This window comes from Leptodactylus fuscus, chromosome 10 (genome assembly GCF_031893055.1).
Source record: "Leptodactylus fuscus isolate aLepFus1 chromosome 10, aLepFus1.hap2, whole genome shotgun sequence".
Classification (NCBI taxonomy): domain Eukaryota; kingdom Metazoa; phylum Chordata; class Amphibia; order Anura; family Leptodactylidae; genus Leptodactylus; species Leptodactylus fuscus.
The window spans coordinates 10,895,434-10,921,075 of NC_134274.1; the positions used below are offsets into that span (position 1 = coordinate 10,895,434).

At 46.6% G+C, this 25,642-nt stretch overlaps 1 protein-coding gene across 1 annotated transcript in view; it reads right to left on the reverse strand.

The window, feature by feature from the left end:
- LOXL4 (lysyl oxidase like 4) overlaps nucleotides 1-25,642 on the reverse strand; it is a 45,640-nt gene that overhangs the window by 7,560 nt on the left and 12,438 nt on the right. The window contains exons 5-10 of the mRNA XM_075257861.1: nucleotides 17,466-17,504; nucleotides 17,090-17,303; nucleotides 16,737-16,920; nucleotides 11,152-11,306; nucleotides 10,765-10,932; nucleotides 125-287 (exon numbers count right to left, since the gene is read on the reverse strand). Coding sequence (XP_075113962.1) covers nucleotides 125-287; nucleotides 10,765-10,932; nucleotides 11,152-11,306; nucleotides 16,737-16,920; nucleotides 17,090-17,303; nucleotides 17,466-17,504 — 923 coding nt within the window. The remainder of the gene's footprint in view (nucleotides 1-124; nucleotides 288-10,764; nucleotides 10,933-11,151; nucleotides 11,307-16,736; nucleotides 16,921-17,089; nucleotides 17,304-17,465; nucleotides 17,505-25,642) is intronic.

The window sequence follows — 25,642 nt, forward strand, 5'->3', positions numbered from 1 at the left end:
TTACATACAGTTATTGCACTATAGTTGGGACATATATGGTTTCTATCTGGGGCTGAGGACCAGGGACATGTTTCCCTAGGACCAGCAACTCCACCATTGCTTACCAACCGTTCATACAACTTACGTTCTGTGCAGGTAACTCCAGCGGCTCGGCGCCCCCCACCTCGCGGACAGTGCACCACACTATGGTGGCGGCACCGATGGATAGACATCTCCGTGCCTGCGCAGCGCACGCCGCTCATCACAACGTCTTCGGCACCGGTAGTTCCTTGCCAGTACCAGGTCTCCTACAGCGAAGATAAGAGAGGTGCAATAATCTGCAGGTCCATGTTTTTGACTGTGGACCACCAGTCGAAGTACTCCTGAGATAGATGTCATACCGGTCTAGACTTAAGCTGGGCCATCGCTATCGGATCAATGTAAGCCTTAACCTCAGCACCCCCACCATTCCGCTGTTTGCAGGGGCTTTGACTGTTTGGCCAGTCAGTAGACCTGCACGCCGTGCACTTAGTTGTAGCGGTGCGCCTTGTTCCTGCTTTGTCCCATTAAGTTGGATGAAAATGTCATCTCCCACCCCTCTGCTATTAGATAAACCGATCGTACGTGTGCCATAACCCCTACAAACAACCGATCGGTGGAAGTGGTAAGAGTCCGATTTGTAGCCTGTCCTTTGTAGCCCTTTAAAGGCAAACACAAAATCGTGAAGACTATATAACCGAAACCATATAAATTGAGACGACCTCCTAAAATTTCCACAAAATGGTGAAATGTTTGTGGCACGTATGGCGAGAAATGCTGTAGGGTAAGAAAGCTTCCAGAAACAGAAGGGTTAACGGTTTCCTTCTGTCGATGAATGATGAAAGGAGAAATGTCAATCCCATCAATATTCGGTGTGACCTTTGCCCTCTGCCTTCTGTCAGTTGTTCTCGGTACTTGCAGATAGTTTTTGGCAGAACTCGGCAGGGAGGTAGTTCCGCCGCCATCTTGTAGAACGAAGCACAGACCTTCTGCGGATGTAGGCTGCTCCAATCCGTCTGTCTCTTCATGTAATCCCAGACAGACTGGATGATGTTGAGATTAGGGCTATATCCGTGGGGGTCAGATCATCCCTTGCAGGACTCCTCCTCCAAAGGGCAAAGGTCACACCAAATATTGTTGGGATTGATATTTCTCTTTATTTTGCTTTAATTATTATGAATAAAAAACTTTATTTGTATAGTGCCAACATATTCTGCAGCCCGTCAATTCACTCAATAGGACTGAGGGCCCTGCTCGTGAGAGCTTATAATCTATGAAGTAGAGGTGGTGCCCCAAGTGGTAGCAGGGTGGGATTGGAGGTAGCATTGCTTATACAGCGGTCTGGCCATTTCTGCGATAGAGATTACTTTCATTACACATATTGTGAGAGGGTGACAGGCGGAGTGCTGGAGTCCCGATATATCAGCCTCAGGTTAGTGACATAGGTGAGGTCCAGGGCGGGTCTGGAGGAGTCCTCAGCCCAGGTGTAGATTGTGGGCTCATGACTGGGCCATACATGGCTGCAGAGTCTGCACTTCAGGGCAGATCCTGGGAGTGAGAGGTAGTGCCTGGCTCTGTCCTGACAGAGATAACCTGTAGATTCCTGTGGCTGGTAGTAAACGGCATGTCCAGTTAGTATTTCGTGCTTAGTTAGGGCTCAAATGAGCAGGATTTAGTCTGACACTGTTTTGCCTCAATGTAAGGGCTCGTTCACATCTGCGGCCGGGACTCTGTTCTGCAGGTTTGTGTTTCCTGCACTAAACAGGAGCAGGGGATGGAAACCTGTTGGCATCTTTCAAACCCATTCATTTGAATGAGTGTCCGGCCGTGAGCGCCAGTGAGCGTTTTATGTTGTTTGTGGTAAAAGGTGGGGTTTTTTTGTTTGTTTTTTTTGTTAACCGGACACAGAATTGGACATGCAGTGATCTGTGTCCGGTTTCCAAAAACCGGTTTTGTTGTGGAGAGCCTAAAACGCTCACCGGCGCTCACAGCTGACCTCGGCATGACAGGTTTCTGTCTTCTGCTGGCAGAAGAGGGAAACCTGATAATGGAGTCCGGGCGCTGGTGTGAACCCAGCGTAAGGCTGTATATTGTTTTGCTCACTTTATGTGCATGATGTGAATGTTTCTCGACCTTATGTTTTGTTTTTTGTTTTTTTTTCTCAATAAACATGTTTTGTAGATGTGTCCCTGTCTGTGACTGGTTGTTTGTGCACCACTGCTGCTCCCAAGCTCCCTTCCCCACAATGTATAAAGCTGTCTGAGCCATCACCAGTTGAGTGATAATGAGCAGATGGCAGCTGGATGTATAAAGTTGCAGTTGGAGAAGACATCCTATCCTAGGGGGTAATGTGGGAGCGTGGCCAGAGGCAGGTTTCCAACTACAGAAGGTTTTCCATTAGGATTGCGCTCGGGCTGTTTGCTAAGTTTGCGCTTGAAGCTGTTGACATTGGGAGTTAATCTGATTGTCCGGGGTAGAGCATTCCAGAGAAGTGGTGCAGCTCGGGAGAAGTCTTGTATACGAGCGTGGGAGGTTCCGATAATCGAGGATGTTTGACTTAGTTAATTGAGTGAATGCAGAGCGGTGATTTTCTGGAAATAGGTGGGCAGGTGTTCTGTCCTAAGGTCTGTGAATGGCGGCTGCACCTTGGGAGTGAGTAAGGAGTGAAATGTTTCACTGAGTCTTTTAGGGTTACGGGAGACAGAAGAGATGAAGGTGAAGGGCAGAGCTTATAGGCCTTCAGCATAAATGTGAAGTGAAGGAAATCTACAGGCGTATGTGATTGTCTCTACAGATATTCAGCACACCCGGAGCACCGCTGAAGAAACGCCGCTGTTTCCGGCTCCTGTGTGTACATTTTCGAGCGGAGGGGAGAGTCGCCAGATCCAGTGCATGTAGAGGTTTTCATTACAGTGAATGGTGGCCATATTGGGACAGGAGATTGAGGAGATAGGGAATAGTGAGGAATGCAGAGTGTCGGAGAGCTGCCGGGTGTTACCGTCGCGTGAATTGGTATCTGTATGTGGCTTTGGGCTATGCCGTGTAGCTGAGAGGATGCGTCTTGGGAGCTCAACCGGCCACTAGACAGCGCTCATTGTTTAAGCCAGTGTAATTTTTGTGGTGAGATTGCTGAGTTGAAGAAGGACATTCAGCTTCTGGCCACTGGAGTGGAGATCCTTGAGGATGATGACGACCAGACTCGGTCACATGTGTCTCAGCTGCAGGACTCTGATCATGTTCAATGCTGAGTTGTTCAGGACATGTAGTGCTAAGTTGAGGACTTGGCTAAGAGAGTAATCTTAGGATCTGGGGTCTCCCTGAGGCTACACAAGTGTGTGACTTCCCTACTACCCTGGAGGCCCTCTTTAACACCATGTTGCAGGAATCCTCTACTCTTAAATAGAAACAGGACTAGGCACACAGCCGTTTGGCTGAAAGGATCAAGACTCTCTCTCTTTGGGATGGGACATGCTACGGTCACGACTTTACCTTGTAAGCGGGCATCCTATCCAAGGCCCGACATGTCATGTCTTTTGACTTTGAAGGACTTAAGGTCCAGTTTTATCCTGGATTCCCCTGCAGAAGCGATGGCACCTCTGCCCCTTCCTCCGAGTGCTGTGAGGCTGCCAGGTTTCTTAGCGTGAGAGTTTCCTCCTTTGCTGTGACTGTGAGGTGAAGCGGTCGCTCAGCTCCTCTCTGCACATTTTCCGATCTAGGCCCCTTCTGTGTGACCTCGGTCATTCTGTCTCCAGAGATGTCAGAACAGGAATGGGCTCTCACGCCCCCAAGTCTGGAGTTCTCCAACACTTAGAAGATGTCATCTACTTTAGGCAAGTTCCTTGGCCTGGAGGCTACTGGTAGATTCTGCTCGCCCCTGACTCCTGCGTTACCTAACCTCTTTCTTTTCCCTACTGTAGGTTCCTGACAAGTTGTTGCTGTTACTCTGATTTGTGTCTGCCATGTGTGAGCCGCGGTTTATGGTTTGTAATGTAGCTCGAGCTTTATTCCAGTTTGCTTTGGTGGGGTGGGTTGTCCCGGCCACCTCAGTTTGGTCTTTTTTTGCTTGTCATGGTGTTTTAGATCACACCACCATGTTTCTCGTGCAGGTCTCTGCTCTTGTTTGTGACATCCGTAGAAAGCTCTTTGGCCATGTTGTGGATATTGGAGTGAGATGAATGGAGTGTGTGGATATAAGTGACAGCTGGCATTGATGCGGGTAAGGAGCTGGTCTGGAGCGTCTAGCTGGTGTGTAGGAGCCTGGAGTCTTGATGGATGGATGGGGTTTAAAGACTTTTTGATTTGTGTAAAATGTCAATAAAAGTATAAAATTTCTGCAATGAGATGTGCTGGCTTTTATTTGTGATTTTTTGTTTCTCTCTCTTAAAGGATCCAATAAATATTTGCTTCACTTTGTGTGTATCTTTTTGATGTTGTCTTCTCCCTCCTCTCTTGTTCTTCCATTTCTTGCTCCTCTTAGTTTGTGAGACCCTCTTCTGGTCCATGATGTGGACTTGAAGGATTGCGTGGCTTCCCCTGGCCATGGAGGATGACGTCTGCTACACTTGATGGGTGTGTTTTGTGTTCTCATTTGGTGATCTGGTTGTTGTGCTTCTCCATGGCTAAGTGCATGTCATTGGATGTGGAGGGTCTGGGTTCTGATCCTAAATGCTGCCTGGCCCTCTGTGAGCTTCAGTCTTTGTTAGTGGATGTTCTGTATTTTTAGGAGACGCATTATAACTCTATGGACACATTGAAGTTTCCCAAACATTACTCTCCTTTGGCCTACTCAGTATTTCCTAGTTGCCGTAAGGCTGGCTGCTAGGATTAGGTCCCGCAGGGTTCTCGCTCAGCGCATAGCGCCACCTGTGGGTCAATCTGACTCTTGGCCTCGGATAGTGAGGTGTCTGGAGTATAAGTTGAGCTTTCGGCCTACTGAGCATGCTCAGACATATTGGAGTTGTTTGCAAGCTAAGTGCCATTTTGTCCCTACTGAGCGGTGAGGTCATGACCACCGCCCCTATTGGGCGGAGACTTGCCTTTAAATAGTGCGAGCCGACGCCCGCCCGGTGCTCACATTTTGACTGAAGTTTGTTAAAGGACAGTAGCTCAGGGCCAGGCTCCAGTCTCCAGGCAGGGGTTCAGACTAGGCCTGTAGTTAGTGCCCAGTAAGTCCTGAACTGTCAGCTGTACACCAGGGCTCGGAGCAGTAGACTCTGTTCCATCCTGTAGAGTTGCGGCAGGTTTGGGCTCTTAGATAGACTCTTTACTGTCAATACTTCCTTTACTCTCCTGGCTGTTGCAGGAGCAGGTTTAGTTGCTGACCTGGGGTGAGTTAACCCTTGGCAGCCTTGCCGTTTCAGCTGTACTGTGCACCTGTCCAGTGAGATTAACTGGCAGGGGTTTATTGCAGCGTGTTCACATTAAGTATTGTGTCACATATTTGCCAGTGCAGCTTAACTGGTGGAGGTTGATTCAGTTATACAGCCGCCCATCATTGGGCCTGTGGACCTCGCTGCAGTGTCTTGCAGACTAGAGGTTCTGTAGATTAAAATATTATTATATATATATATAGAACCGTAACACTGGGCTGGCTATCTTGGCATCTTGCACTTGTCCTATTGTGGTTACTGTGTTTGTTGTTGATCTCCGAGGGCGCTCTATCAGTCATTCATGGGGGCCTTCTGAATGGACAAGGACCGACACCAAACATACAGTCCCTGACTCTTCCCTACTCTGTGTCCTCTGTAAGGTTATGGTCTGCTTGTGAGACGGTGTGGGCTGGATGTTTTGTGTGGATTTCACATTTGTTTTCTTAGCGAGTGGATCGTTTGTCCCTCCATGATAATCCTCTGCCCGTCTTGCTGCTTTGCCTCGCTAGGGGGGGTTATGTCACTTGCTGCGTCCCCTGGCTCTGTCTGACTTCTGGTGGATCACGTGTCCTTTTGGCTTCTCCTAGACCTTTTCCTCCCACGTGTATAACACACTCCAGAATAGATGACTTTTTAGGTAATGACTTGACCCGTTATTTTGCTTGCGGTTGTGGACATTGGCCTTATTTCCTAGTCCGATCCCTTTGTTCCACCCTTGTGCTGACTCTGAGCTGCCGTTGGTGTTTGGGGGAGTTTTTGCTGCACTTGGAGAAACACTGCACCCTCCTGCGGTCCCATCTGTGAGAGTGTTGTATGAATAGTGAGAGGACAGTATGGCGTTGTGTTGTTATGCGAGAAGCCTGTAAGGTGGTCACGTGTGGTTATGGTATTGCTGGTTTCCTTGACAAAATCCGGTTCCTCACAGAGCGTTTGCTGGGCTGCCCCTCCCTTTCCTTGGTTTGGCAGCTAGTGGCCGCTTGGGCTGCCCATCAGGATACGCGTTCCCCAATGTTTGCTTTGATACACCAGTTAATGCTATTGTGAAAGGGGTAATAAGAGTCACATGGTACTATTTTGGACCCTCTGGGATTTCTCCATCCCTCATATGGTTTGTGACTCCTTTGGAAACCTTGTCCTCCATCGTGATGTGGCTGCAGGTGTGTTTCTGGGCTCCTATACCTGCCTATATGACCTTCCCATATGGTCTGGATTTGTCCCTTCTGTCGATGACGTGCATGTATGTTTATACTTTGACTCCTTCCCTCTTCCTTTCCTTTGGCCCTTGACTCCTTGAAAGTTGCCATTACAGAGGGGAAAGTTCCTGATATTTAGCCAAGTCTCGGTAATGTTAAGGCTCCCGGCCCTGATGGTTTTACTTAATGCTATTTGTAAAGCTTGTGGTGCGAGCTGCTGCCCTATGTGTGTAAGCGGTTTACTGCCTTTGGAAATGATCTTCTCATCTTTCACTCCATGTTTTACTGGTTTAATTAAGATCTTGAGGAGCGAGGGCTGTGACTGGTGACCAACTGGACTTGTAATCTATGACTTGACACTTTGTACCAGAATGTGGTCAAACTGTGCTAATTCTTGGCTTCCATGTCTTATCCACAAGGCGCGGGTTGGTTTAGTTTGTTGTTTGTTGTTAGGGCTGTGGATGTGATTGATGGGGACACTTGCTCCTCTGTAGGTCCTGTAAGCTGATGGCTGGTCAGGTAATGGAGGGAGTGTATATCATGGGCAGACTGCTCAGGCGGGAATGAGAAATCTCAGAGATGCGAAAACTCCAGAAAGAACGTTTCTCGGCAGATAACTATTGTCTGATGAGGGTTATTTGAAAGTTCCTGTTACTGGGCTGTTTTTTCGGAATGAGAGGTTGGATTGGTTGTGAGACCTGTCACTCCACACTTTGGGGATGTTCTGGCAGTGACTCGGTTGTTGAGAGTCTCCTTGTCAAGGAGCTGTAAGAAGCCAGCTTCAGCAGCAACACTTTGCTTGAGTTTTGCTGGCGTGCTAAAGAGAGAGGTGATGTTTGTGGAGCTGTGTCCGGAATGATTCTACTGGTTGTTTTGGCTTTTTGTGATTGTAGGTGAGGTCACCTATTCTGTGTTTAGTTAGAGTGTAGCCGGGTAGGGATTTATCTTTGTATGGTCTCCTTTTGTTGCTGCACTCCCTTTGTTTTGGCTTAAAGAAAATGGATTTGTGTGTGTATGCCATCCCACCCAGTAACCCCAGACCCTGACAGTATCTTCTCTGAAAGCTAGATGTTGTCAGGCAAAAGTCTTCTCCACATTCGAATGGTGTTTGACAATGGCTGCCCTAGTGTGGTTTGTCTGTTTTGGATAGTTTATGATGGTGGTGTGTGTGCTTTATTAGTGAAATGGATTTCCCTCTGCTGATTGTTTTCTTTTCTCTATTTGTTATGTTACTCATTGTTGTCATCATCATTATCAGTCAGGGCTGCCCCATTTCTGTGTTGAGTCCTTGGCTGATCCAGCCCTGATATTCTGGAAGTTCTGGTGTGTGATTGGGACTTTCGAATCTGTCTCTTCACAGATGATGTGTTTTGGGTTGATTGATTGTTAGTAACCCCTCACACCGCTCTTGTGAGTCTTGTGCTGGTGCTGTGGGAATGTGGGGATTTATTTGAAGAAAGAAAAGAAAGAAAGCAGCCCTTCTTGTCGTCAACACCTCTCAGTTAGGAGTTGTGTTTTCCAGTGGAGAGACTGTTCCTTCTTCCAGGTGTTCAGCTTTCCTCCTCCTCTCTTTCCATATTAGATAATCTGCTAATTTGGTGTGATGTTCTGCATTGATGTTCTTACTTGGGCTGTGGTAATTTTTGGAGAAATGGTGTTTGTTCTTTACATAGTTACTGATTGGGTTGAGATGGAGAAGCTGGGATTAGTCCTGACCTGCCATGGTCCTCTCTGGTGGCTTTGCAGATCCTCATGCTTGTTGGCTCTCTTCTAGTTCCTATCTATCTGGTTCCCCAGATGTATTTGGATCACTTGCCATAAGTTGTTTCTACTCTCCGCACCTAATTTTCTCATGGTCATTTGATGCCATGAATCCTTCATTCCTCCTCTTGGGGGGGATGGGTGTGGAGTGCGTAGGGTGTGCTCCTGGAATAGGCTGGGTTTGGTTCTTGTGGTGGACTTGACCTGGTTGATTGATAGATTATCTCTCCTGTGTACTTGGGCTTATTGTTTCTTTGGCCTGTACTTGGTGTTTGCTTGTGTTTGAGTGGTTTCATTGTCGGTGGATGGGGGTTGGTTGGTTTTTGTCCACTGTGGTTTTTGCTCTGTGGGGTCTGTGTTGCTACTTTGTCTGAGAGGTTGGATTGTGTTGTTCTGGTTACCTTGAGTCATGGTGTAATTTGTGATATTTTTGGCTGATTCTCCTCTCTGGAGGGATAGTTTCTCCTGGTTCATAAGTATATGATTTGGTGGACTGTGGCCTTGGGTGAGCAGGTCTTACCAGTGGGAGATAATGTGGTCATGTGTAGATAAGTAAGTCCTTGGCTTGTGTAACTTTCTGTGTGACTCCATCAATCAGGACCAGACTTTGGTCCACTGGTGCCATACCTTGGTTCTTCTTTATACTCTCCATCCTGGTGTTCCTTCTGTGTGTTGGAGGTGCCTCTTGGTTGTGAGATTGCCGTTTCCTTCTTTTTGGATCTGCTCTTAGATTTTCCTTTTACGGCTTGAAGTGAAGTCTATGGCTGATGTGCTTGTCTTCCTGGGTGTTCCCCTGGTCTTCTTAATCTACTTACCTTCTTAATCTTACCTACAGACATGTTTGTGATTGTTTGGATGTGTTCTTTAAATTGTATTTGTATCTTTGTATTGCAGGTAAGACACAGAAGTCTTTTATATGAAGGGTGTTTGGATTCTGAGTTCCTTCTAGCTATGAATATCAAGAGCACAGTGGAGATCTTGCCATCTATCTGGAGTCTGTGGTCTGTTGTGTTGTTGTTTTGTGGTCAGTCTCACCTGTTTCTTTGTGTTTGTTCTTGTGTCCAGACTTTGTGTCCTCCCATGGTGTGTTTGTAGGTCGTGTATCCAAAAACAATGAAGTCCTTTATTTTGTTAGTTACATTTTTTATTGTTCTGGATTTTTTCAAAAAGTTTGAACAATTAAGAAATGAAAAGTACAAGGAAAAAAAATTGACTGATTGATTTGTCTTGTGAATGTGAGCAAGTCCTAATGGGGAGAAAGTGAAGGCTGTGAGTAGGGATGACTTAGTATGCGAGTGTGGAGACTGCAAGGACTTGGCTGGAAATCAGTGGGATTGATTGTGTCGTGTGTGTGTTTGAAGAGGAAAGTTGTGAATGTAAAAGTCATGTATGGTGAGGGGAGGGGGTGCATAGGATCCAAAGAGGAGAAACCAAGGAGTGTAGAGCACCGTGAGGCCAAGTAGTGGGGAGTGTGTGGCAGACTGTGGGATAGAGATTGTGATATTGGTGATGTGGTTGGGAGACTTCCTAATGACTTAGTTGTTGGGATTTTGGAGTTTGTTGGAAATGGGTGGTGGATCTAGAGAGTGGAGGGAAGGAGTGAGCGGGAAAATGGTGAGAGTTACAGAGGGTAGTGTTGTCAATGCTAGTGGAGGGTTTGTAGTGGGGATTATCCTAAGTGTGTGTGTATATTTTGCTTACCTGACTCCATTTGGGCAGAGTCCCGCGGCCTGTCTGCGTGCCTTGTCGAAGTGCAGTTGTCGTAAGTGCACTTTGAAACGCTGCACTTCGACACACGCTGCACCTGGAAATGCCCCCCTGCATTGGAAATGCTTCCCCCACAAGGCCACTTCCACTTATATCCAAACTAAGCAGGAAGTGACATCACTCTCCAATTATCCAATCAACATAGAGACCAACCTATTAAAACATCAACAATAGATCACGCCCCTAACTAAATACTACAGGATCACGAGCCAACAACCCAGCCGCCTATCCTGCACACCTACTCCACCGCTACACACCAGCCAACTCGCCAGGCTGCTCAGGTAAGCACTTTGGGAACACATTGGGATTGAAGCAAAATAGCCCACAGCAGAAAACCAAGCAAAACACTGACCAGCAAACAACCCAAAGAGCAAGGAACAGAAAAAGGTTCACCCAGGACACACAATGACAATATGGATTGAGGAAACCACAGACTGAATTCAACAACACCACAACACACTACACAAACCAGTCATTGAGCAAAGAGAAGCTGAAACCTCCACACAGCAACACAAACTCTTGCCCCTCCATCTGTCAGAGCTGCCTGACTTTGCAAACACTTTTCAACACAAAACACCTCACTCCATATATCTCCAACAGACCACCAAACCAGCCAATACTACCCAGACAGGAGGCAACATGATTTCTCTTCTTACCTGGATGGCATGGTTGGCAAAGCCCAGACCGAGCTGACGACACACCACCATGGCTTCATTAATGCCCCACAGCTCTCCGCACACGGCTCCCCACTTCTTGACACCTCGGAGCACCATCTGCACCTCCACTTTACCTTCCTCAGTGGTTCTTCCTCCCACCAGACGTATCTGAAAAGCCAATGACAATATATCTGCACTGCACACATCTTACATTACATATTTAACTACACAATCCTACTTGTTAGGTTTGGACTATAGAAGCAATGTAATTTTGGCAGCCACTATTCTTGGACTTAGCAATTGTTCATATAGCACACCTCCACATATAGCATATACACAGCAGACAGAAGACTGTATACATATACAACATGACCAATACTCACTTACCTGCTCAGAATAACCCATCTCGGCCACATTGCACCTGACAGCGGCGTCCTCCTCATGTTGGCAGCCGGCTATACTGGCCTCCTTGAACTTGCATTCAGTAATGGACTTTTCCCGCCCAGTGCAGAGGACCTCATTCATGTGTATGGGGCCCAACCCTACAACAAACACAACAACAGCCATGTGAGCAAAACAGTGGAAACAAACACACAGCACTAACACCCCCGTCCCTACTCCACTGACAATACACTCATGCCTCCTGGATACAACTGAGAAAAGAGCAGACAAATATCATTACACTATTACATATATGTAACATATATGACCACTAGGTGGAGTAATGAGCTGCTTTCAACCCAACTGCACACCACCTGGTCATAAATGGTATTGCAACCAAACTAACACAACTTCCTCTCAATTTTACACTACACTACTATTAGACAAGACCTTCTCTATCCCAAATCACTCACAAAACCACACATTTGAGACAGTATTAACAATCAAAGGAAACATCAAGGACCCAAAAAGGATAAAAAATCAACAACCAGGAATCTGAGGCCTCATTTAAGAAAAGCTGACCCACAATTTATTAGCTCAGCCAAAAATAAGACTGATCCACATTTACACCCACTGCCCTGGATTCTGTAGCAAATACACATCTGAAATAGCTAAAAGATACATCAAACTTTTGCCAAAATGAACCAGCCAACAAACCCAAGAGAAAATGGAGCAGAGCCAAGGGGTGAATGTTCCCTTAAGCAGCCACCAACACCCCCACTAACAAGAAAACAAAGACTCGAAATACTATTTGCAGCTGATTAAGACACAAAAGCCACAACTAAATCCAGTTTGCAAGTATCACCCAAAGAAGGTGTCTGTCTGCACACATGTAAGATTTAGACACTGAATTCAGAGAAGCCTCACACTGCATCTTACCTTTATTAGCCAGGAGCAAACTCCACAAGACCACACTGGCAAACCCAACTTCCAATCTGACTCCGACACTAAAGGTGCCCTCGCTCCCCAATTATGGTAATGGCAAACAACAGCTTAGACCTTCAGAGAACACAAATACATCAACACTCTGATCTTCAGGGAAAATCACAAAATAACTCCCATTACAATTAACGGGAGCCAACAAACACCACTTTTGTTTTTGGTCAGCCCAGAATTTCATCTAGAACTTAGCAAAACCCACTCCCACGATCTGACCCTGCCCAGTAACAGCACAACACAGAAGCAAAAGTCAACACACAACCTCACATATTGTCAAGCAGAAACACAATTCAGCATGTTATCAACACAAACCAAAAGTTCATTTCCTACACGATGTATTTTCTGTTGGAAAAATCCCACTTTTTTTTTGGAGTTAGTCCACATTGAACACCAAAATCCAGACCTGCCAGGTAGTATAATCTGCCTCCTACTCACTTCAATTGGAATTATCAGACACAACCTACCAGAAGACTGTTATTACTTCAATAGCACCATTATTCCCATAGTGCTGTACATTATTATATTCATTCCATAGTGCTGTACATTTAAGGGTTACATACAGTACACAAGATATACAGACAAATATAATACTAACAATGACCGACTGGCACAGTGGGGTAGAGGGCCCTGCCCGCGAGGGCTTACAATCTATGGGGGAAGGGGGGTAGAGACAGAAGGAGAGGGGGAGACTGTACAGATGGCGGTGCGGTGATAGTGTTATTGGAGGGTGTAGGCCTTCCTGAATAGGGGAGTCTTCAGGGCCTTCTTGAAGCCTGTGATTGTGGGGCTCAGTCATATGTGTCTTGGTAGGGAGTTTCACAGTATGGGGGATCTTTGAGACAGTTGTGTGAGGAGCAGAGGAGAGTAGAAGGCAATTGGAGGATCTCCATCTACATGTGGGCAGGTACTGGGAGATTAGGTTGGAGATATATGGAGGGGACAGGTGGTAGATGGTATATTTGTATATCAGTATTGGTAACCTAAACACAATTGACTGAGCTATGGGTAGCCAGTGGAGAGACTGGCAGAAAGGAGCAACAAATAATCAACAGGGAGGGAGGTGAATTAAGCAGCACAGTGTAAAGGGGCATTCCCATGACGCTTGTTCACTAACCTGCAGGCTGTTGTGCTCTCTTCACTTCCTGCTTTTCTCGGCACATTGTTGGCCAGGGTTTCACTTACACAGGATTGGTTGTAAATGAATTACCACAGTGTGAAGCTGATGTAGCAGAACTGGATTTCAGTCAGTTTGCATTACATACAGAGGTAACAGACTCCCTATCTCAGCCCTTATCAGCCAAACTCAATTAAACCGACCGATAAGAGCTCGGAAATCCCAGAGCTCTCACCTCCCCTATCTGAGAAGCTCCGCTACTTATCAGACACAAACAGCTCAGAATTGCCCCCAGCCCCTCCCCCCCCCCCCCGAGAGCAGGCAGCTACATCACTTGACAAATGAGCAAATAATCCCAAAGGCCATAGAAACAGAGTGTAAACAATTAAGTGAATACATTAAGATAGCGGCCAAACAAAGAAGTTTGGATAAAAGAATGCATTTAGGAAAAGTCTAAAATCCACATTAACTAGCAGTATAGATAGGATCCTTGTGATGGGACAACCCATTTAAGGTGGACTGGAGGGAGGCAAGGTTGTTAGCTGGAAGTCCTTAGAGAAAAGTGTTGCAATAGTCTATGCAGGAGATTATGAGGACCTGGACGAGCATTTGAGTGGTTCCAGGAGTGAGGAAAGAGCAAATTCTATGGATGTTCTTGAGCTGGAGGCGGCAGGAGGTTTTGAGAGTTTGAACATGCAACTTGAAGGATAGTCCAGAGTCCAGGGTTACCCCAAGACATCGGGCCTGTGAGACAGGGGTAGTGGGGTTCCATTAACTTTGATAAATAGGTCAGGTGGAGGGGCCATACAGGATTGGCCAAAGATTAACTCCATCTTCTCCATGTTGAATTTAAGAAAGCGGGAGGAGAGGAAGGAGGCTACGGCCACTAAACAATCTGGAACTCTGGCCAGCAGGGAGGTCATGTCTGGTCCAGAGATGTAGATTTGGGTGTCGTCAGCAGAGCAATAGGACTGAAAACCATGAGATTCTATGAGATGGCCCAAGCCAAGGGTGTAGATGGAGAACAGGAGGGGTCCTAGGACGGAGCCTTGGGGGACACCTACAGAGAGAGGGCGTGGTGAGGAGGTGGCGTGCGAGTGGGAGACGCTGAATGTGCGGTCGGTGAGGTATGAGGAGATCCAGGAAAGGGCCAAGTCTGAGATACCAAGGGATGAGAGAATTTCTAACAAGACGGAGCGGTCGACTGTGTCAAAGGCAGAGGAGAGGTCGAGGAGGAGGAGGACAGAGTAATGGCGCTTGGCTTTGGCGGTTAGAAGGTCATTGGTGACTTTGGTTAGGGCAGTTTCTGTGCAGTGACACAGTCTGAAGCCTGACTGTAGTCTGTCAAAGAGCAGGTTGGACAAGAAATAGGAGGAAAGTTCGGAGTGGACGAGTTGTTCAAGCAGTTACGAGGCGTACGGGAGCAGAGAGATGGGACGATAGTTGGCAGGAGAGGACGGGCCAGTGAGCAGACAAAGTTGGCAGCTGAGATAAGTGACATCAGAGGAGGCACAAGAGGACAGAGGAGGGAGCTGAAGGTGGTGAATAGCTGTTTGGGGTTGCAGGATAGAGCAGATATGAGTGTGGTGAAGTAGACCTGCTTAGCAGAGGTGAGTGCATACTGGAATCCAACAACTACCTCTTTGGAACTGATAAACACAACACTTACCCCTCATTCACCTCTTCATCACTAAGCCATTCAAGAAGTCCACATGGAGACCCCAACACACTACCAAACACATTTGCAAGCGCTGACCAGTGAAAGCACATAGATCCCCATAGACTATAATGGGGTCCATGTCGTTGCCACAAAAACTCCACACAAGTCATACAGAGAAAAAAGTACATAGTAAACTACCTTCCTCTCTACATGTTCCCTGCAGAAATCTCACACCAACCACACAGACCCCATTATAGGCCATAGGGAGCCATGTGCTTTCACTGCACAGTGCTGACAAATGCATTGGGTATTCCATTCAAGGTCAGCCCCCATGCAGACACCCCAGGACACATTACCAACACAGATGTGAACAAGACCTTAGAGTTTCTTCGCCTAGGGCACCTAGGTGAAATTTTAACACAATTTTGTAAGTGAATTCACCTCTAACTCAGCTCCAACTTCCTCCAAATCATCAATCCCTTAAAGGGATTAGATCAAGAAAAAACATGTTTACAACTAAAACCACATGGGTTCTCTTTCACACAGACTAGTCATCCATTACCCTTATCTTGAATGTCCACACCGCCATTTTCAACATTTTTCATCTTTTCCTCTTGATGCTAATTGCACCCACAAAGTACAGAGGTTCTTCCCCTTGTCCTCTGAGCACAGCGTTGTCATCCATCCAGCACCGCCTTTCTTCTGCTCTGTTGGCCATTCCCCTCCTCTTAATACAGGAGACCACCACGACATGGCCAAAACCGCAGCCAACTGCACATGTCAGCCATATTGTCGTGGTCTCCTGTAAGAATAGGATGGGAATGGCCTACTGAGCACAAGAAAGGCAGAGGTGTATAGATAACAATGCTGTGCTCAGAGGACAAGGGAAGCGACCCCTGTGCTTTCTGGGTACAATTAGCAAAAAGAGGAAAAGACCAATTCAAAAATGGTGGTGACAACTCTCAAGGAGAAGGTGGGAGATGAAGACCGCTTACAAAGGCTATTCACACATGCTTTTACTTTTACAACTTATAAGGATCCCTTTAAGGTGACAATCATAGTCCACATAGTCCTTTCCACACATCTACCACCAACTGGTATCTCCAGACGCTACACCCGTACACATCGTAGTGGAGCGGCCCACACCCCCCAAGATGGAGACTAAGACATCAGACATAGCTGCTCTCGTAGGAGAAGTCTCACCACGTCTTCTGGTCACTGTCTTAAAGACGACTGAGCTAAATAAGTTTTCTTGCAGCCTCGTCTATGATGAACATAAAGCCCATCCCTTGTAGTGAATAATCTGCTGCTATTTCTAATTCACCCCCGGCACAAATAAATTGGCGGCCTTTCTTGTAACGCGAGGATAACGAGAAAAAATGGCAGCTACAAAACAGATAATAAACACCCTGTGAAGATAAAAGCCGCGCGCGCGCAAAACATTTCCGAAGAGAAAGAAAAATTAATGGATGAAATGTGATTTGATTAAAAACCACTTTCTGGAGGGAACGGCGCGGGAGGAATCCGTCTTGTCGGGGAGAGGTTTCGTCTTCTTAGACATTTGCATTCGGCTGTTTCACAAACGGGGAGATTTCTGCTCCTCGCGTCGGCGGCCAAGTCTAATGCTTTACGGGATACGGTATAATTATTAGGCCGCAGTAAGAAGGACCGGATTACCGCAGCAATGACATCATCAGAACGCTTTCACTGCTCATTCATTACTGGGGATCATTCCAGGGTAAGGACATTCCATTGGGAGGGGTAATGAAACAAAAATTGATACAATTTAGATACATTATTGACCAATTCCAATCTCACCTTGGCCCAACTGAGATCCTAAAACGGCTTCTTTAGCGGATCCGTAACCGAGTTCGCGACAGACGACACTTGCAGACAGGAGGTTCCACTTATCGTCACATACTGTCCCCCATTTCCCGTTTTTTAAGACCTCAACTCGGCCTTCACCAGCGTGGGGCCCGGACCGCAACCGAACGAGGGGCTCCTAAAGGCAAATACATCAACAATGGTGAGATGTGAAGATGTCTGAGGACAGAGAAGTCCAACTGCACCCGCCACCCCATAGAGAGAGCGAGCACACAGATGCATAGACACAGGTGCCCTATCCTATGTAGATGATGTAGACATCTCTGGATATTACACGAGTCACCTACCATCGTCTTAAAGGCCTTCTTGAAATTATTGGTGTTCCCGATCCCGGAGTTGGGGGCCGGCACGCACTTCACTATAGCGTGCATCCCGTTCCTGCACGCCGGCTTAGAAGGTTTGGGAGAAACCTGGACTTTGCAGTTGGCCAGATGAGGTTCGGTCCCCGAGCAGGAGACTTTGTGGATCCAGAACATCTTCTTCTGACTTTGCATCTTTAACCTGAGAGCAGACATGATGAGACAGCAGAGGACAGGACAAGACTAAATATACAATACACCCCCCCTCTGGCCACCCCTCGTGTCCTGAGAGAATTAGGGAATTGTTACCATTTCATTTTGTTTTGACACTTGATACATTTGCTTTAGATTTGTGTCCCCTCACCTGGATTTCGGAGCTTTGATCTTCATATTCCAAAGTTTCCTGCAAAAATACAAATAATGTCTTATTCCTTCTCTCTCTTACAGATCTCCAGACTGGCGCTGTGGTCACATGAAGTTCGATCTGCTCTACAGGGCGCTGCCTGGCCTTGGGAATACAACACCCAAAAACCGATACTAGACTCCGGGGTCTTACAGTATAATGAGCGGAGGCTCACAAACACCTGCAGAACTCACCTCTCCTGGGCTCACACATCACTCCCCTTCGGGACCATCACAGGCACAGGTTACGCTGGTCTGACCCATGTGATGTCACTAAAGAAGCCCAAAGACTCCAGGGAGTCCCACCGGAGCCCATGAGAGGTAACCCAGAGTTTTTGGTATGTTGATCACCTCCCCTGGACCTCTGATCATTAGACTTGAGGGGTCTGAAGAAGCATATAAACATGTTACATGTATACTATATGGTGGTATTATTTTTGCACAGTATGGCACATTTATTTGTGTGGACTGAAGGCTCCTTTAAAGGCTCCAATGTGGTTGCACAGATAGATAGAGAATCTACAAGAACATACACTGGGCCAAACATTTAATGGAACAAATCCAGGATGAAATAAAAGCCATATGGCGGGATAATACATTGTGGGTCTCATGTTCCTGTACCACAGCTACATGCCTGAGATCTCATTTAATATCCCATTAGGCACTTGGGGACCCACCAAACACACTGGCAAGCAGTGACCTTAGGAAACCACAAGGACCCCATAGATTATAATGGAAGCACACAGACCCCATAGATTCTCATGGAAGCACACGGACCCTATAGATTATCATGGAAGCACACGGACCCTATAGAATATAATGGAAGCACACGGACCCTATAGATTATAATGGGGTCCATGTGCTTTCATAAGCTCCCTGCTTCTCAATGCATTCAATAATCTATTTGGGGGGTCCCCAAGTGAACTCCCCAAAAAGAATAACAAACACAGATGTCAACCAGGCCTTAAAGAGGTTGTTGAACCATATGTATATCTCATTTCTGTGCTGTTTATTGGTAGCATTTCTAGTTCAGTATGGCAGCATAAATACACAAACAAGCAGGACTCTGGTGTTGTCACTTATAGAATTATCTGTCATTTTGGGATATTTGTAGCTACAATAACAACAACGTCTCTTCTTTCTGTCTGTGTCGGACTTATTAATAAAGCAAAAACTACGAATTCTTTAAGACTTTGACTTTTGGCGTTGCAACATTTCATTGGTTAAACCATCACCGGGTTGATATTTCGGACACTCTGATCCCAGCGAGGTCCGAGCAGAGTTCACCATCTCTGTTGGGGTCTTCTCTACCCCCAGTATTGCCAAGCAGTCACTGCGGTGGGTACAGAGAGATTTTGGCACAGGTGGGAGTTCTGGCTTCACTGCCCGACCCAAACACCAACTTCACTAATGGCAAAAAGATGGCCGCCATTCGCACAGCGCTCTCAGCGGGAAGCGAGAGAGTTACCGCACCCCCACATACTGTCACCTTGCTGCGGGTCATAGGTCAGACATCAGGGTGCTAGGTTATGGACATGGTCAGGCCATGATATTTGGGTACAATTTTTACTTCCATCTCCCCCGCTAGACCCTAGAAACACCGGTACGCGCCGTCCATGTGACAGAAGGGGATTATTTACACCCACACGCAGCCGCAACGCCATCCTGGTAATTAAAACCGCCATAAACATTTTGCTTTCCCTAAACCTTTAATTAAATGTGTATTAATATTTAAGACTTGTGATATTTCAGTCACTTTCACTGATGACAATGGGAAATGTTAATTGTTCCCGGGGAGCGGAGCCTGACAGACACCAAAACCGGAGATTACAGGGATAGGAGGAACCCCTTATTGTTAGGATGGGGAGCAACCTCAAACCCAGACCAGGAGTCGCTCATATCACAAGGGCGTAGCTAAACATATCTGGAGGGACAGAACACATAGGGATTGTAAGGGGCTGGGATTTCCAGCATCTCCCTACTCAAACAATACCATTACATGGCCCCCCCACTGATCAGCTGCATTGTATCGTTGAGCATTGTATATTGGTTTGGCAGCTCAGCCCCATTCTCTTGAATGGGACTGAGCTGCCACTGGACAATGTGACTGATGAGCATGACATCATCAGCACAGGGAAGAGGCTGCAGCACTCTTCATACCACATTGTAATACCCCATGCCATGATTACAACTACCCAGAAGGAGACCCCTTCACATTCCTCATCTCCTGATTGGACACTAGAGCCGTGTGCCCCTATTTCCAGGTTTTGTCCCACAGAATTGGTGACACCAGACATGACTCCATATTTATGTTCCTAGCCAGTGCAGTGCTCAAAATCCACTGTATAGTCACAGCAACTGCAAATGATAATAATTCTGCCTTCCTGCAGCCTCCACTAGGGGGAGCTCAACAGTTTACTGTTTATACATTGAGGACAGTGAACTCCTTTCTCCCCCTAGTGGTGAATTTTATCATTTCATGTCTATCTATGCGGGCCTCCAAAACCCAGATCTCTGCCCCTTACAGACATATCCTATAGGCCAGATCACAAAGTGTTAAAGTTTAGGTTGCTCTGATGATATTCGGAGCCACTACCGGGAAGAACATTCTGCCATCTATCTCATTTATTAAAGCGCTCGGCCAGATTAAAAATCCTCAGAATATAAGCAAAGAAACTGTCAGCCATGGCGCCCGCTGAGAGCCCACGGAAAACTGCTGAGTCTACGAAAAAAACCGCGGCCAGATGGTCCAGCACTACGAAGTGTCTACAGCAAGTACTGCAACATGTCAGGGGTATCTGGGAAATGGGGGAAGAGAGAGCAAAAGTCACCAAAATACAGATATATCCGGAAAACATAGTGGTGAGGAGCGAGAGACAGAGATAGATAGATAGATAGATAGATAGATAGATAGATAGATAGATAGATAGATAGATAGATAGGAGATAGATAGGAGATAGATAGGAGATAGGAGATAGATAGATAGATAGATAGATAGATAGATAGATAGATAGATAGATAGATAGATAGATAGATAGATAGGAGATAGATAGATAGATAGATAGATAGATAGATAGATAGATAGATAGATAGGAGATAGATAGATAGATAGATAGATAGATAGGAGATAGATAGATAGATAGATAGATAGATAGATAGGAGATAGATAGATAGATAGATAGATAGATAGATAGATAGATAGGAGATAGATAGATAGATAGATAGATAGATAGATAGATAGGAGATAGATAGATAGATAGATAGATAGGAGATAGATAGATAGATAGATAGATAGATAGATAGATAGATAGGAGATAGATAGATAGATAGATAGATAGATAGATAGATAGATAGATAGGAGATAGATAGATAGATAGATAGATAGATAGATAGATAGATAGATAGACACATCTGCTGATCCTATGACTTTCCCGCTCCCATCATGCCCAGACTGTGTGAACAAGTGGCTTAGGCGCAGGTTGCAGACCCCATACATGGACCCCCCCTCCCCCGGCAGGACTGGATACATTAGGTTACAATCTGCTACATAGTCATTTCCCTTTCTTTTCCTACCAGCCCCCCCCAGGACCTCGCACTGCCCCCTATTGTCCTCGCAGCCCCTAGACATTGTGGTGCGGTGACTATATACAATTACAGCTAACCGCACAGTACTCCCAGCTCTCCTATAATAATACAGCGCCCACTAATGACACCTCCTGAATGTGACCGCCGACTCTACAAAGGTCAGCCGGTATCTGCCGAGCGCGGCCCATTCAGCGCCTAATGTCACGCGATCCCGCACAATGGCCGCTATTATCCTTTATGGGGCTATTAGACCTTGATATTTCGCTTCGCTTTTAGACTTGCCATTAAGCCCTTTGAAAATGCCAAGCGACGTCCTGGCCGCAGAGCGAGCGGATGACACGTCGTCGCCAATGGCCGGCCGGAGACCGACTCCACAATAGGGTCCGTTTCAATTTGCAAAAATCCCTTAAGAGCGCATTGGTGGGATAATAAGGACTAACTATAGGGAGGAAGTGTAATGAGCGGCTGCAAAAATCACGCAATTCTGCAGAGGTGTCAAACGGTCCCAAACCTCATTCACACCTATTCCAAAAAATCTGGCCAATTACCAAGGTGGCCATTACTATTGCCAGTCAGAGCCGGACCCTGGAGACAGATATGTCCTTACTGACCTTCCTCGGGCCTGGATGGGTCCTGATTTTTAAAGGGGACATCTTACCGCCGGGTGAGACCCAGGCCTACGTCGCTGTTGTCTTCTGCCTCCTGGGTGACAGGCCCTGAGGACAATTGATTGGGCTTCACACATCACACGTGGCACGCCATGACGTCGCAACGTCAGCACATCCCACATGATTGCTACGGCCCAGACCAATGGCCAGAAGATGACAGAAGACAACAGAAGAGGAGAGGGAAGGTAAAGTATCAACGTTAACACACCTCCGCTTATCAGACTTCGGGTCTGAAGACGTCTGTCTACAACGTAAATAAGATGGCTGCAAAGAAAACTACACGATTGGTAAGTGTCAGCCTATTATTAGGCTTTGTGGTCAGAGTCAATATGGCAGGACATTCACTAAATAGATAAATGGAAAACTAAATAGAACATAAATAAGAAAATTTTATTTCATAACATCATGTTTGACAAAAAACTTTTACAAAAAACTGGGTATTTGGGATGACACATTCAATGTCACTAGCCTGCCATACCGCATCCAACCTGTGGACGTGGGTGGCGCTGTTTCACCCGATTAGTTTGCAGCGCCGCCAGTTTACCGCACCAAACACAAAGTACAAAATAGTAAAAATAGACAATTACGGAGGTTCTACGGCAACAGAGAGAAGTGCGGCGGAGGCCGAGGCCACCGAACTCTATCGGAGCTCCACTTTAACTTCGGCTAAACACTTGTAATTCTGGAGATTTGGCGTCTTGGGCCAGGAGCTTTCTTCTAAGTTGTCGCCCAGATAGCGGCGCGTCGGAGAAGAGAGTCTTATGATGTGGCCAAATCTATTTGTGAGGTTTGCTCAGATAATTAATGTTCCGGCCTCGCTCGCCGTTATCTCCTGCGAGACAGAAATTGACCTGTCTCCGCCGCCGCTCCCGCAATGGACGCCCTCGCCTTTCTGCTTAGTCAGTCCTTGGCAGCCGGATCCACCCCGACTGCGGAAAAAATAATGGCCGGCCCGGCTGCCGCTAATCACACAATGACTGTTTACTGCCACACGCTAACAACATGCTACCAAGTGTCAGGAGGAAACCGAGAGGATCCAGAAGGACGGAGAAGATTACAGCTCTGGGGGACAAAGGGCGAAACGCAGCCGAAGACGTCACATGATGGACTCGAGAGGTCGCTCCGGCCGCAGTCCTGGTCCCAACGATGATGTACGCTCAGTCCTGTGCAAGGGGGCTAAAGGGTTACATTGCAATAAATGGGGAAGGGGGGCCTGCAAGTGTTCACATGGAATATACAGGGGATCCCTCTTCTCCTTATCGCTGGAGATCCCAACAGGGGCCTAAGAGAGGGCAGTCAGACAGGAGTCTTATAGGGATCATAAGGTGTCTCTTCCCAGTATGAGGAGCCCAGGGTTGTGATCAGTATGTCATGACTGGGGAGGGGGCTGATACAGATTCTGCACAAGGACTCAGGATCTTTATATGACAACTCGGGATCCCAGTGATCTGATATGTGTCTGTGTGGCACAACCCCATTAAAGAGAGTCTGCCGAGAACCAGCATATCACCCCAGCCCTGCAGAGAGATAGGTTAGGTTGATATGCTGGTTCTGGTGACAGTAACCTATCTATCTGCAGGACTGGGGTGATATGCTGGTTCTGGTGACAGTAACCTATCTATCTGCAGGGCTGGGGTGATATGCTGGTTCTGGTGACAGTAACCTATCTATCTGCAGGGCTGGGGTGATATGCTGGGTCTGGTGACAGTAACCTATCTATCTGCAGGGCTGGGGTGATATGCTGGGTCTGGTGACAGTAACCTATCTATCTGCAGGGCTGGGGTGATATGCTGGTTCTGGTGACACTAACCTATCTATCTGCAGGGCTGGGGTGATATGCTGGTTCTGGTGACACTAACCTATCTATCTGCAGGGCTGGGGTGATATGCTGGTTCTGGTGACAGTAACCTATCTATCTGCAGGGCTGGGGGGATATGCTGGGTCTGGTGACAGTAACCTATCTATCTGCAGGGCTGGGGGGATATGCTGTAAGCTGTTAGAGCACTTGTTTTTGCAGGATAAGTGCTATTTTTCAATGACTAGTTTTTATTGTGTGTATAATAACTTACTATGTACATTTTCTTTGCTCTTTTTACAGTACACATTTTGTGCCTTTTACTCTACGTCAGTGGTTCTCAACCTTTCTAATGCCGTGACCCCGCAATATGAGGAACTGTATGACCCCATTCAGTTTGGAACACACACTTCCATAACGGCGTACACTGCGGCTGAATAGCGCTGCTGCAGACAGTAGTGTGGTTTCTCAGTGGTTAAAGCCATCGGAAATATGTATTTTCTGATGGCTTTAGGCATACCTCGCAACTTTTGAAGATCAGAAGGAGGGACAAGATGTGCGGCGCGAGCAGCACGCCATGGTGAATTTAGCGCCGCCCACTTCTATGTTGACTCCGCCCATTCTCATTAATTTTTCATGTGCTCCCACACAGTATAATCCTCCTACAGTCACCCGTACATTATGTCCCCCCTCTATCTCTCCCCCAGTTTCATATACACCCTTCATCTGCCCCCAGTTTCATGTCCCCTCCATCTCTGCCCCCAGTGTCATGCCGTCCCCCTCTTTATCTGCCCCTTCATTATGTTTCACCTTAATGTTTCAAACAAAAAAAAAAAACCACTTACACTCACCTTTCAACACTCCCCCGCCGCTCTCTCCGCAGTCTCGCTCACTCACATAGTTGTGACGTCATCACATCGCGGCTACACATGCAGAAGCCGCAGCAGGAGATGGCTGTGACAGCTCCTGCTTTAATTGCCTGTGTGTTCAACTCATTGGCATCCTCCAGGCACCGATCAGTTGACACCGGGACATACCTCTCACCAACGGGGACGGTTGGGAGGTATGCTTTAGGCGACCCTTATATTTTGGTCGTTCGACCCCCCACCGGGGTCGTGACCTACAGGTTGAGAACCGCTGTTCTACAGGATAAATAACACAATCTCCTGATTTTTATAGGTCAGTACTCAGTAAGACAATACCAATCATATATACTTTGTGCAAAATTAAGACCTGACTCCAAGTTTGGCTCTGGGGTCCCCAAATATCTTCTAGCTGAATGACAATAAGACAACACTAATGTACCAACAAAATCACACTAAGAAAGTCTTTAAGGAAAAACAAGACTTAGAGATGAGCAAACAGTACAGTAAGATGTTCAATATTTGAAATTCATTTCGAATAGCCGCTCAATATTCGACTACTCGAACGAATATAGAACCCCATTATAGTCTATGGGGGAAAATGCTTCGCTTCAGGGGAAACCACTACTCAACTCAGGAGGGTCACCAAGTCCACTATCACACCTCAGCAAATGATGCCAACACCCTGGAATGCAACTGGGACAGCAGGGGAAGCATGTCTGGGGGCATCTAACACACCAAAGACCCTCTATTACCCCACTAATAATGCAGGAGCTGACTTTTTCCCATAGGAATGCATTGACCAGCATTGATTGGCCAAATGCCATTCAGTATACAACATTCAGCCAATCAAAGCTGGTTCTGACGGAGGAAGCGGAGTCTAAGATCGGTCCACAGCAGTCTCCATTATCCTGTACTGTGACATCACTGTGTGTATTATCTCTGTACTGTGACATCACTGTGTGTATTATCCTGTACTGTGACATCACTGTGTGTATTATCCCTGTACTGTGACATCACTGTGTGTATTATCCCTGTACTGTGACATCACTGTGTGTATTATCTCTGTACTGTGACATCACTGTGTGTATTATCCCTGTACTGTGACATCACTGTGTGTATTATCCTGTACTGTGACATCACTGTGTGTATTATCCCTGTACTGTGACATCACTGTGTGTATTATCTCTGTACTGTGACATCACTGTGTGTATTATCCTGTACTGTG